Here is a 13780-nt window from a genome sequence, read left to right on the forward strand (position 1 = left end):
GGGTAAACTCCAACACATGGCAGCTGAGCTGGGGGGCTATAAGCAAACCCACACCAGCCCGCCGCCTCTCACCTTGGGCAACTCCAGAGTGGTGAAGAGTCCATCCTCTCTCGAGGAGTGTGGTACCAGAGCCCAAGCTGTGCGTAGAGGTGAGTCCGACTATCGCTAGTCGGAACCTCTCTACCTCACGCACAATCTCGGGCTCCTTCCCCGCCAGTGAGGTGACGTTCCACGTCCCTAGAGCTAGTTTCCGTGTCCAGGGATCGGGCTGTCGAGGCCCCCGCCTTCGACTGCCACCCGATTGTCTAAGCACCGGCCCCTTACGGTCCCTCCTGTAGGTGGTGAGCCCACGGGAAGGCGGCCCCACGTCGCTCCTTCGGGCTGAGCCCGGCCGGACCCCGTGGGGGGAGGCCCGGCCACCAGGCGCTCGCATACGAGCCCCAACCCCGGGCCTGGCTCCAGGGTGGGGCCCCGGCTGCGCCATACCGGGCGACGTCACGGTTCTTTGATTGTTCCTTCTCATAAGGGGTTTTTGAAAACTAATATTTATGTAATTCTCAAAACTTTTGGCCACGACTGTACGTGAGTGTGGTATTTTTTCCTATCTGTGGCCTTAAAGAAACCTCGCTAATAAAGCATTTCATGATTCTCTCTTTACAATGTAGCCATCAGATTCCCACAGAACTAATTTCATGACCTAACGTGGCCTCTGCTTTCAGTCGATGGCCTCGTCGCCTCACACTGGACGGAGAACGCTGAATGGATGGCGAGAATCCGCTCACAGTGGAGGACATCAGGCCAGAGCTTCCAGCACTGCAGACGGTAAACTCTGGATTCAGCCCTGACAGATCATTTCACACACCATTTCTTACAGCTTTACAGCCCATCAGCGCACACACAGCCAGCACATTCCTTTACCCTGCTAATAAAAAAGGCTTTTGCTGCATTAAAAACGCTGGCTTTGATAAATCGCAATAACTTCCGCTTTCCCTTCTTCCAGGTTCTTCAGCACTTTCATGTCCTTTTTGGCTTTCGGCTTCATTTTTGTCGTTTCAGCTTGTGATCCGAAGGTCAGTACTCATTAGAAGCTGATGTTTGGAGTTTATGCTAATAATGTGATGATTCATGTGGATTAGGTTCACATATTTCTTCTTTTATACAGCTGCAGTACATCTCATTAGAGGAAGGATGTGCACAGAATAAATATAACATCAAGCAGCCACTAGTGATTACAGAGGAAGTAGAATGCATTGATTCCCCAGGTTCAGCCACTGCTGGAAGGTTTTGCATTGATAAAAAGCTTCAACAGGTGGACTGCCAGTTATTATTTTGCCAAAAGTGCAAATATGCATTAAACAAAAAATACATTATTCAAATAAATTATAAATTAGGCTTAAAATGCAACATACATCACTTTAGTTATCAGTGTTATTTTAGTATTATTATTTGTATATTATCGATTTTGTAATTTTCTAATAATGTTTATATTTAGCTTTAGTCTATTTTAGTTCTAGTTTCAGTTATATAAATATTTCAGTTTACAATTATATTAGGCAGTTGTTTTTTTTTCCCCCTAAAACTGTTCTTCATTTTCCATCTAATTATTGCTAATTGAAACTAAAATAAATAACTAAAAAATAAATACGAAAACTAAATGCTAAGATAACATTTGTCATTTTCTTTTATTTGAACTTGAATAACTGGAATAACTAAAGCTAAATAAATAAAAATTCATTTTATTAATTAAATAATTTAGACAAATAAAAATAAATGACAAGAAATATGTATATAACTAAAACTAAAATAGACTAAAGCTAAATATAAACATTATTAGAAAATTACAAAAATATATATATAAACCCTAATTCAAAATCTTAACTCAAAATATCAATGATACTAAAATAACAGATTTCTACTACCAAAAATATTTAATAGATATAATTAGAAATTTTAATTAATAACAAAACTGATAAAGTTTTCTATCTTATTATCTGTTGCATAGAGATATTAAAATAAATAATAGATTAGGCTTAAAATGCGTCACAACACTTCAATTATCAGTGTTATTTTAGTATTATTATTTATTTGTATATATTTTATTTGTCATTTTAGCATACACCTATTTTAGTCAATGTTTCATTATTTTAAATGTTTTAAATTATCCATCCGATTGCTTTTTACAGTTTTTTTATTGTTAACCGTAACGGTTTAGTTAATTTTTGCTTTTTTTTTTATGCTATAAAAAAAAAAAAAAAGCCTATTTAAAACTCCAGTACACTTCTGTATAGGGCTGGGCAATATGAGCAAAAATTAATATCTCTGTATTTTTTGTCTGATTTGCGGTGCCTATATATCTTGTATTTGGATTAAACAAATAAAGTGAATGTAAGCATGTAGGCATATATTATGTGCAAAAAAGGGTTAAAATCACATTACATTATAACATTGCAACCTAAAAAAAATATATAATTTTTAAAGCAGAAGTTAAAGTTACTAAACTAAAAATGAAAATATTAAAAATCATAGACTAATTGAGTATAAAGGCTTTTTTGATTAATGTTTTCCATCCTGTTATCCATTTTGTAGGGATTTGTTGTGATGCTTGACAAAGTGGTCTCCTTCTCCTTGAACACGGAGGTGGGCTTGTTCATCTTCCTCATGCTGAGAGCCTCCAGATCCCAGCGTTTCAAGTGAGTAAAAGCATTTGTTCATCCATATCCCCATCCGTCCTCCTGTTTCACCCCTCCTTTCTGTTTCCAGGCATCTGACGGTGACTCTGCCGGCGAGCGAGAGACTCTTCAGGCTCCACTGGCTGCTACCCATCTACTTCCTGTTCGCCGTAGCTTACGACGTCTTCCAGAGCATCCTAGAGATCACTGAGAACATGGCGCTCGTCCTCCACACCAACTCTTCTCTTGGATGAGAACGACTGGATATCAGGTGGGACAATATATGCTGCTGAGGTCTCTCAGGAACGGACAGTTATTACCTCACACAACACACACAACTCCAGAGGATACACGCACTGATCACAGAACCAGCCCAAACGTCGTTCACAGTACTGCAGCAGTATACAGTAGGTCATAAATGTTCTCTGGGTAAAAAGGCCCTTAGTTCTCGCAAGCTAAGACTATTTTTATATCCTCCCAGTTCAATTTAAGTTAGGATACATATTTTGATTTCCTCAACAATACTCAGTGATTTAATCTGCAGTCGTGTCATCAAACCATAGCAACGTTCCAAGAAGAGCTGCTACAAAAAGAACTTTAAGTAAATCATGGGCTGTTATTGTATCCAGTATATAATTAGTGATTTAACGAGCAGGCTGGAGTGCTTTGACGAGGAAGAAACCACAAGACAACAGAATGAAATACAGTGATTTGATTCAAGAGGTTTGAGTTCTTTATGTATGTCTAGATCACATCATTCTGTTTTAAAACTGCACTGATTGATATTATGTAATAAATGATTAAAATACTTTCTTGGCAAGATTATGTTTAATATGACTGCTGTTCAATTATGGAAATGGTTCAACCAAAAAATGGGAATTATGTCAACAAGAACATACATAAAATAATCTAAAACGTAAATTATAATATTTAGCTGAGTTAATTTGATAGGATGTGGTTCTAAAGCTTGAGGTCAGGAAGGTTTTTTTTTTTTGAAAGAAATAATACTAATATTCAACACAAATGCATTAAATTTATCAAAAGTGACAGTAAAAACGTGTCACAAAAGATTATATTTCAGATAAATGCCGTTCTTTTCAACTTTCTATTCATTAACTAATTCTGAAAAAAAAAAAAAAATATATATATATATATACTTTCCACTAGGGCTGTCACTTTTAGTTCGAAAATCGATTGCACAATCGATTGGACCAACCAAAAAAAGTTTCGAAAACGAAAATGGGGAATCAATTTTAACCAAATATGTACACTATTAATTTTAAAATAATTAAACAATTAAAAAATATAGATGTAACTCACAAACATGAAGAATAGAAAATAAAGAAATCCGAAAGTGCAGTATGCCTTCCGAAAGCTAGACAGAAAATACCAGAAATTTTTTACGCGCCTATAAGACCCAGTGACGTCGAAAGCGACCTCTTATGCTGCGTTCACACCAAACATGAATAGAGCATCTGGCGCGAATGATTTCAATGTAAAGTCAATGTAAAGACGCGTTTACGCGCGTCTGGAGGTCTCGCGGTGCGGTAGACGCGAATTCGCCTCATTCGCACATCTATTTACAGGAGATTCTGAGTTATGAAAAGGACCATTGCAAGCTGACAGCGACCGTCTTTTGTGGTGGAAAATTGGCAGTAATACCCCCACCTTGCACAGTGTCCCTGGGACATCAGTGTGGTCGGAGCGCGTCTTCTCAACAGCTGGACATATAGTGAATAAAAAACGCTCTGCTCTGGACCTCGAAAATGTTGATTGACTTGTTTTCCTGTCCAATAAATTTGTAATGGCCCTAGCCTTTTTGTGCATTGCATTATGCGTGCCTAGTGCCGCCTAGCCTAAGTGTCGGTTACGTTCAATAAAAAAAACACACATGGCCTGTTCTCAAGTCCATTTAAAGTTTCATTTTTTGAACAGTTGTTTGAAATGGATTGAATCATTATTTAAAATAATCTTGGAGATTTATGAATTGCCTAAATCATAAATGCAGCCGGGTTGAAGCCTGCAGTGATGTTTTTCTTTTGTTATGGCAGCCGTCCCCTCTGCACATATATTTTTTCGAGAATGTTGCACTCCTGTTGCTGTTTGTTATTCTGCACGAAACTTCATGCCAATAAATAAGAAATATTGCTGACTTGTGCGTTTCCAGTGCTCTCTTTATGTTCGTCCATTATTTGACGTTGAAAAAGGAAACGCGATTTTGTAAAATCGTTTTTACAATCAATTCAATGAACACTTATGTCTTAAAAATCTAAAATTATTTTTTCACAAAAGTGACAGCCCTACCTTCCACAAAAATATTACCTGGTTTTGAACACTTAAAAATACAAGTATATTTCTTGAATGATTTGTGAAGAAAATAAAATGTTTTTTAAATATATTTAAATATAAACCAGCTATTTTAAATTGTAACATTTTACTGTTACTGTTTTTACTGTACAGTCGTGGCCAAAAGTTTTGAGAATTACATAAATATTGGAAATTGGAAAAGTTGCTGCTTAAGTTTTTATAATAGCAATTTGCATATACTCCAGAATGTTATGAAGAGTGATCAGATGAATTGCAGTCCTTCTTTGCCATGAAAATTAACTTAATCCCAAAAAAACCTTTCTACTGCATTTCATTGCTGTCATTAAAGGACCTGCTGAGATCATTTCAGTAATCGTCTTGTTAACTCAGGTGAGAATGTTGACGAGCACAAGGCTGGAGATCATTATGTCAGGCTGATTGGGTTAGAATGGCAGACTTGACATGTTAAAAGGAGGGTGATGCTTGAAATCATTGTTCTTCTATTGTTAACCATGGTGACCTGCAAAGAAACGCGTGCAGCCATCATTGCGTTACATAAAAATGGCTTCACAGGCAAGGATATTGTGGCTACTAAAATTGCACCTAAATCAACAATTTATAGGATCATCAAGAACTACAAGGAAAGAGGTTCAATTCTTGTAAAGAAGGCTTCAGGGCGTCCAAGAAAGTCCAGCAAGCGCCAGGATCGTCTCCTAAAGAGGATTCAGCTGCGGGATCGGAGTGCCACCAGTGCAGAGCTTGCTCAGGAATGGCAGCAGGCAGGTGTGAGCGCATCTGCACGCACAGTGAGGCCAAGACTTTTGGAAGATGGCCTGGTGTCAAGAAGGGCAGCAAAGAAGCCACTTCTCTCCAAAAAAAACATCAGGGACAGATTGATCTTCTGCAGAAAGTATAGTGAATGGACTGCTGAGGACTGGGGCAAAGTCATATTCTCTGATGAAGCCCCTTTCCGATCGTTTGGTGCATCGGAAAAAGGCTTGTCCGGAGAAGAAAAGGTGAGCGCTACCATCAGTCCTGTGTCATGCCAACAGTAAAGCATCCTGACACCATTCATGTGTGGGGTTGCTTCTCATCCAAGGGAGTGGGCTCCCTCACAATTCTGCCCAAAAACACAGCCATGAATAAAGAATGGTACCAAAACACCCTCCAACAGCAACTTCTTCCAACAATCCAACAACAGTTTGGTGAAGAACAATGCATTTTCCAGCACGATGGAGCACCGTGCCATAAGGCAAAAGTGATAACTAAGTGGCTCGGGGACCAGAATGTTGAAATTTTGGGTCCATGGCCTGGAAACTCCCCAGATCTTAATCCCATTGAGAACTTGTGGTCAATCCTCAAGAGGCGGGTGGACAAACAAAAACCCACTAATTCTGAAAAACTCCAAGAAGTGATTATGAAAGAATGGGTTGCTATCAATCAGGATTTGGCCCAGAAGTTGATTAGGAACATGCCCAGTCGAATTGCAGAGGTCCTGAAAAAGAAGGGCCAACACTGCAAATACTGACTCTGTGCATAAATGTCATGTAATTGTCGATAAAAGCCTTTGAAACGTATGAAGTGCTTGTAATTATATTTCAGTACATCACAGAAACAACTGAAACAAAGATCTAAAAGCAATTTAGCAGCAAACTTTTTGAACACTAATATTTATGTAATTCTCAAAACTTTTGGCCACGACTGTATTTCTGATGCATGTTTGCAGAGCATGAGATTTCTTTATATATAAAAAACCCCAAACCCCAAAGTTGTATATAAGAAAAGTTTTTAAACTTACAGTGAAAAAGCAATAGCAATGTCTTATCTGCCTAATTAAATGGACTTTTAAATGACAAAACAAAGCAAAATCAAGCAATATTAACCAATGATGTTACGGTCTGGAATAATGACAAAAACAAGTGACATTAGTAGTCATAAATAATGGATTTTCTTTCTTTAGGTAGTCTGGTTCAGTTTTAAGTAACTATAGCTGTTTAATTGGCACCATCACTTAATATTAAATAGTCAGAAACACAGCAAAAACACAGCCATAATATCAAAATATACTTTATTTTGGACTCCAGATCTGATTTAAATGACAACAGATCAATGCAATGCAGGGGGAATTTTTGAAACCAAAAACATTTGACTGGGGAAACAAAGATCAGGTGTGGGGACATCTGAGAACTCGCGGGACTCAAGAGTGAGCAGAACTGAGGTCTAAGCTGTACACCCTCAAACCGACCTCCAGTAGTTTGTTGGGGTTTTCTTTTTTCTCCCTCCCTTTTTTTTTTTTTTTTTTTATTTACTCTTTTTGTTTTTTTTATATATATATAGCTACAAAGAAATATGCATTACAAAAGTTTTTTTTTTAAAGAGTACAAAAAGTCCAGGAGACACAGATGCAGTAAGAATAATGATTAGAAACGACTGGAACTGAAGGTTGTTGTGAGCAGGCAGACGCTGGGGCAAAGGGACGACTCAAACACCCTTCTGTTGTCATAGGCTGTAATAAATAGTTGTTCAGATGTTTTTTCACTTTTTTTATCAGTTTCAAATCTTTAAATACGACACCCTTGTTTAAATGCAAGGTTATAGCCTAAAATATCTCTGTGAGGGCCAAAAAAAACAAAAACAATTAAGAAACAGACTTTTGCACTCTTGTGGTCTGTGATTTTTTTCCCCCCTTGATGTCTTAACACAGAGAAAAACCAAAGCACATTAGCACAGACTGTCCTCATGCAGGCCATTACTGTAAATGAACATCAGCATCCCATTAAATGGTAGTGCAGAGAACCCCAAAAGCACTAAAATAATGTCTTTCCAATGTTTGTTCAATGTTCTGTCAACAGACTTTAGGTTTTGGGTTCTCCAACAAAAACATGCTTAAATTTTATGTTTAGCATAATAGAGAACCAAAAAAAAAATGCTGGAACTGAAAGACAAAATTGAGTAAATAATCAAATTATTAAAACAAAGTACAAAAATTACGCTGATGTGTTTAATTTAAAATATTTCAAATCTAAAGCAAGTTTTTCTGTTTTCAATCCACATGTATGTCAAACCTCATTAACTCGAACACCACGTCTCGAATTGACAAACAAAATTTGTTGGTGTTCTTTTTAAGGGAATGTCTACCAACTTAATACAGTAGTATGAGCGAACGGATGCATTTCCTGTAGATGTGCATGCCTGTTTTTGTTGTTGTTGTGGTGGTTAATGTATCTCTCATTTGGGGGGAAAACAGGGTTCGAGGGGAAGAGAAGATTACAGTTACACAATAGCATAAAAAGGAAAACCAAAGAACAAGGAAAATATAGATTTTTTTTTCTCATGTCCCCACACTGTTGAAATCACAAAACATCCAGTACCAAAAAGACTAAATATCTGTACTTGTGTTAAAAGGAGGAAAACGTGAGTCTTGGAATCATGCAGCTGTGACGTCAAATCAAATGTGCGAAAGAAAGAGGGGGGTGGAAAAGAAAACGGTATGTCTGCTCACTGAAACTGAAACTACCAACAAAGATTAAAATCCTTTCGTTCGTTTATTTCGATGAGATTGGTTTTGAAGAACAAATAGTAAAATATCTTCCAAATTTGGTACATATACAGTCTTCTTGTCTTTCTTTCTTCCTCTGTTATATTGTTTTTTTTTTTTCACCTTACAAAAGTCATTTGAATGTCTCGGGTTGGAATCACATCCTCTCCGCTCGGATTGTGGCGTCAGCGTGCTTGTGTTTGTCTGTCTGTAGTGGCTGGCCATGGTTCAGGGACTGTAGCAGTTTGAGGGTCAGGGACAGTCATTTTGGCTATGTACACATTCATAGTCGGTCCATGGCTTCCAGCAAGCAGCGCTATTTCCGCAGATCTAATACACAAACCTACAATGAAAGCAGGAAAATATTTAGTATAGGCATTATCCGTTACCTTTATTTGAGGTGCAGAGTACTAAACTTGTACTTACAGAGCCGTCCGACGCACTTGCTCCTACTTTGTCTCCTGCTGCATTCCAGCAAACTTCAAAAATGCCCCCTGTCCCCCGGTAGCTATGGACTAAAGCACCAGTCTGTGGAAATGAGAGCAATAAGAGTTCAGATCCAGCTGCATTTGGGCATTCTCTGGATGGGATGGATCAGAGCACCTCTGGTCTTACCTGTGTGTTCCAGATGTGGACACATTTGTCAAAAGAGCCGCTGGCTAGATGGCGTCCGTCAGGGCTGAAGGCCACGCTGTACACGGGCTCCTGGTGTTTGGTTAGTGTGTGGATGCAGATGCCTCGATCTACATCCCAAAGCCGAACAGTGGAGTCAAAGGAAGCACTAGATGTGTCAGATTAAAAAAATAAAAATGTATTAGTTTTATTAAACACCACACATTTTATTAGGACTGTAACACCCAAAAATACTAAAAAAATATTATTTTAATCATTTTAACAGTTGCCTGTTACCGCCATGTCAATGAGTATGTATGTATTGAACCGTTCGGTACGAGGCTTTCGGTTCGGTACGCTGTACGCATTATGGACCAAACGGTTCGTTGGACTAATTAATTATATTTGGAAAATAAAAAAAAATTGTGAAATATAATGATATGCGTTAAACAAGGTAGCCCAATAACCCAAACGACGTAACAGGCAACGCCCCTGACACCCCCGAAGAAGAAAAAAAAACACCAACTTATATGTTTATGTTAGGCTACTCAGTCAGGCGCTCGCTCACTCAGTACGCGCTGAAGGCTCGTTGCAAAATGGCCAATGCGTTTAACAGACCAGAAATAGAAGATCCTCCAATAACCAACAGGTCTGGTGTTTGGGTGCACTTTGGATTCCCTGTAAGCTATAATGGTGATGGCAAGAGAGTGGTGGATAAAAAAACAAGGATATGTCGCATCTAGGGTACATCAGCAGGAATACCAAAAAAAAAAAAAAACACCAGCGGGAATACTTGAAACATGTCAACTCATTTACGCCGACATCACCTTAGTGTGTCAGTATCTGGGTAAAGACGAAAAAAATGAGAAACATTATCCCTGCAAAAAATTATCAAACAAAAAATTATCCCTGCAGCATTTAGACAGACATTTCCAATGGATTCAAACAGGGCAAAAGACATCACCACGGCGATTGGTACATTTACGTTATAGCTGTGGATATGAGACCTTACTATTTACCATTGATTCTATCATCACCATTATAGCTTACAGGGAATCCAAAGTGCACCCAAACACCAGACCTGTTGGTTATTGGAGGATCTTCTATTTCTGGTCTGTTAAACGCATTGGCCATTTTGCAACGAGCCTTCAGCGCGTACGGAGTGAGCGAGCGCCTTACTCTGTAGTGGAAAACGTAGGTTTTAAGAACATGCTTAATGTAATTGAGCCCCGTTACAATATTCCTTCACGAGCCCATTTCAGACAGACCGTAATTCCTGCTTTGTTCCAAAAAACATAAGCCCTTTAGAGAACCAATTGAGTAAAAACACACTCAATATAAAGAGTTATAGAGTTCCATATAAAAAGTTACATCTTTGTATTTGTTCATAACTACTACAATAATATAACATTTTCATTTTTTATTTATAAGGAGCTTTTTTTGTTTTATACAGTATGCTGCTAAGAAAACACCATAGAAGATGGGTAAAGAATAGCTCCATCATTGTTCAATGTAAAAAACACTTTGTTAGTTTTAATAAAAAAAAATTTTAAATCAAGGAAATTTTACTGCCAATTTTTTCTTTTTGCTGTATCTAAAACGTACCAAAACGTACCGAACCTAACCGTGACACCAGTGTATTGTATCGAACCGAACCGTGAATTTTGTGAACCGTTACACCCCTAATATATATATATATATATATATGATAGTAGAACATACAGTAAGTGAAGTAGGATCGAGAGAGTGTGGTGGGATTGGGAAAGGCATCAAGTCGGAATTCGAAGTCGGGACGCCCGTAGCGCAAAAGTGCCGATGCACTTTTTTTTTATTTAAGAAAACGGTTGGAAAATTATGTTCATTAACAGGTGTGTGTGGTAAATAACCAAAAGAAATATTGTCTGATATACAGTATACCAGTCTATAACTACTCACAGTAGCAAATGTGCAATAATAGCTTTCCCCCAACTTTCATTAATGTGCAAATCTCCGAAGCAAATCTTTCTAAAAGTCTGTTTCCTTTAACTGAACTGGATCTGGTTTAATTTTGAATGTGTACTGTAAGTGTACTACTGAGTGTGTACTACTCTACCTGGCCAGCATTAGATTGGCATTAGGGTTGTTAGTTCCTGGACCTGTGGGGCTCCATTTGATAGTGTAGATTTCTTTGCTGTGAGCTTGCAAATCATGAACACAAGTGTCCTGTTTCATACTCCAGATCTAGGGTGATGGAAGAAGCAATTATTTAGACCACGAGGACAGCACTTGCATTATCAAAACACCTGCTGAAATGTGTACCACATACTTGCATTTGGCTTAGTAGCACAGTATGAAAAAATGAATCTGAATTGATAAGTAGCATTAGAAGGGTTCTTACCTTAAGAGTCATATCATCAGAACACGACGCCAGCAGGTTACCAGTCGGATCCCATTTGATTGCATTAACTTCATTCTGGAAAAAGAGAGAAAGAGTTTGATATTGATCCTTTTGGAAGACTGGACATGTAGGAAAGGCAGGACAAGCAGACAGGTCTTACTGTGTGTCCTTGGAATGTCTTAATGGGTCGGTCCTGGCCTAGTTTGCACACATGGATGCACATGTCTGTGCTACAGGAGGCAAACGTGTTGTTACTCTGCCAGTCCACATCCAGAGCGGGTGCTGAGGTGAGAGGGAGAAAAGGCTACAGCATAAGAGCTCTTTCCCCCAAAAACAGTCAATAATATTATTTTTGATATGGTGAACAATAAAATTTTAATTGGAATCTGTGTGAACCTGAATGAAACGGGAACTGCTGTTTGGCTTCCCCAGTGTGAGCATCCCAAATGATTGTTGTCTGAAGAAAAGAAGGATATATTAAATAATCTGTGACGGGGTAAAATATAATGTATATTTAAAGGTGACGTGGGTAATTTATGTTCCACTCGCAACATGTATTAACTGATAAGGTTATTTATTAATTATCAGATAGTTCTCAATTTCATTTAGTATAACAAAGTACTAAAACTATAATAAATAAAAATTTATATATATGTAGTTTTTGTGGTTGTTGTTTAAAAAAAATGAAGAAAAATTACAGAAACAACAAAATAAAAAAAGTTTAAATTAAAAGTTACAAATTATTTGTAAAAATATATATTTTATTTAATACTAATATGTCAGAAACCGTGTTTATTTTGGTAATGAAGACGGCGATGAAAAATATTCGTTAATGAAAATTTTTTCTGTGACTAAGACGAGACATTGACGAGCTAAAAATAATATCTGATGACGAAATTTATGCCGCGTCTTCATTAACTAGATGAGACTGGACTATAATGTTATTTGAGGACTACCGGACATTCAAAATGCATCCTAAAGGCTATTGTCCTTCAAGATGTGCGTCCCTGTCATTGGATTGCGATCGGATAAGGACCGTTTACATTTCTAGTCAGTATAGCAGCCGCAGGGGATGGATAGGCTAATAAAATGCGAACTAGCAATCTGAAACAATGGCCTCAGCACCCGAAGGGGTAGGGATGAGGTTACCAGACGTCCCGTTTTTTTCCCGGGAGTCGCAATTCGTTGTCGATTAACTTAAAGTTAGTAAAGGCGGGATAGGTGAAATCGTGCTGATATAAGTGCTCTCTCTCTCACGCACTTCCTCAGTTCTCATATACAGCGCACGATCAGTTCTCAGCGCTCAAATACACACACAACAGTCCAAATGTTTATCATGTAGAGTATCGCACGTAAATACAGTAGTTTATGGATTAAGTGAACGTGAACAGGTGTGTGAAAACTGAATGTGTGTCAGTATTTCATGCATGCCTTCAGTCTTAAAATGACAGCATTCCAAATTAAATACCTATATGTCATTAATTTTAACCAACAAAATTTTTTAAATGTATACATGTTAAAACCTACAGTATCTAAAAAATTTGTTTAATTTGTATGTCTATTGTATTTGTCTTATTGTGCTTCTTTAAATAAATAAATAAATAATTATATATATAATATTTTTATGAGTTGCTCCTTTTTCACTTCTGTTAAAGGGATAGTTCACCCAAAAATGAAAATTGTCATAATTTAAGTCATATATGTCAAATATGTCATATATGTCCTTGATTCAAATTTCTCATATGCTTAATTGATTTGGTCTAAAGAGAGAACAATTAATGATTATTTTAATTAGAAAACTACATATAAAATAGCAACCAAAATAAATTTTGCTAACTACAGTTTGGCTAAAATTATTGACAAATTATTGACTAAAAGTTAACAAAAATGCATTGAATTTTCTTCGACTAAAACTATGAAAGACTTAAATGACTAAAATGTGACTAAGACTATTAAGCATTTTCGTCTCAAGACTAAGACCAAGACTAAATCAAAAATGCCTGCCAAAATTAACACTGGTCATAAAATAACACTGCCCTGTTCTAGATGATTGTCAGGATGTTAGCACGTTGCTATCGTTCTTGGCACTTTCTTACTACACTTTACAAAATGTAGTTACTGTTCTTACCTTATCAACACCAGCGCTAAGGATAAAGTTTCCTTTTTTGTTCCATTTTAATGCGAATATTGGACCTTTATGTTGACCAAGGGTACTGGCCAGATTACCTGTGAATGAACAGTTATCAGTCTGCTGAATGGAATGAAAGAGCACAGCAT

General features: G+C 37.5%; 2 protein-coding genes across 7 annotated transcripts in view; one reads left to right on the plus strand and one right to left on the minus strand.

The window, feature by feature from the left end:
• si:ch211-51h4.2 (uncharacterized) overlaps positions 1 to 13780 on the plus strand; it is a 111522-nt gene that overhangs the window by 86273 nt on the left and 11469 nt on the right. For 2 of the 5 annotated variants that reach the window (XR_009427455.1, XM_059538287.1), the window contains exons 15-19: positions 720 to 822; positions 1001 to 1070; positions 1163 to 1309; positions 2587 to 2690; positions 2761 to 2940. Coding sequence is in view for 3 of the 5 variants with exons in the window: in XM_059538287.1 (XP_059394270.1) it covers positions 720 to 822; positions 1001 to 1070; positions 1163 to 1309; positions 2587 to 2690; positions 2761 to 2923 (587 nt within the window). In the remaining 2 variants the exon portion in view is untranslated. Of the gene's footprint in view, positions 1 to 719; positions 823 to 1000; positions 1071 to 1162; positions 1310 to 2586; positions 2691 to 2760; positions 3479 to 13780 lie in introns of those variants that run through there. The other 3 variants (XR_009427454.1, XM_059538286.1, XM_059538288.1) reach the window with 3 other exon arrangements.
• Positions 7028 to 13780, minus strand: part of tbl1xr1a (TBL1X/Y related 1a) — a 70213-nt gene continuing 63460 nt past the window's right edge. For both annotated transcript variants that reach the window (XM_059538289.1, XM_059538290.1), the window contains exons 9-16: positions 13632 to 13729; positions 11900 to 11960; positions 11664 to 11785; positions 11504 to 11578; positions 11219 to 11346; positions 9130 to 9295; positions 8941 to 9042; positions 7028 to 8857 (exon numbers count right to left, since the gene is read on the minus strand). In XM_059538289.1, the coding sequence (XP_059394272.1) occupies positions 8831 to 8857; positions 8941 to 9042; positions 9130 to 9295; positions 11219 to 11346; positions 11504 to 11578; positions 11664 to 11785; positions 11900 to 11960; positions 13632 to 13729 (779 nt within the window). In that variant the 3' untranslated portion in view covers positions 7028 to 8830. The remainder of the gene's footprint in view (positions 8858 to 8940; positions 9043 to 9129; positions 9296 to 11218; positions 11347 to 11503; positions 11579 to 11663; positions 11786 to 11899; positions 11961 to 13631; positions 13730 to 13780) is intronic.

Source organism: Carassius carassius, chromosome 44, assembly GCF_963082965.1.
Source record: "Carassius carassius chromosome 44, fCarCar2.1, whole genome shotgun sequence".
In the NCBI taxonomy this organism is placed as follows: domain Eukaryota; kingdom Metazoa; phylum Chordata; class Actinopteri; order Cypriniformes; family Cyprinidae; genus Carassius; species Carassius carassius.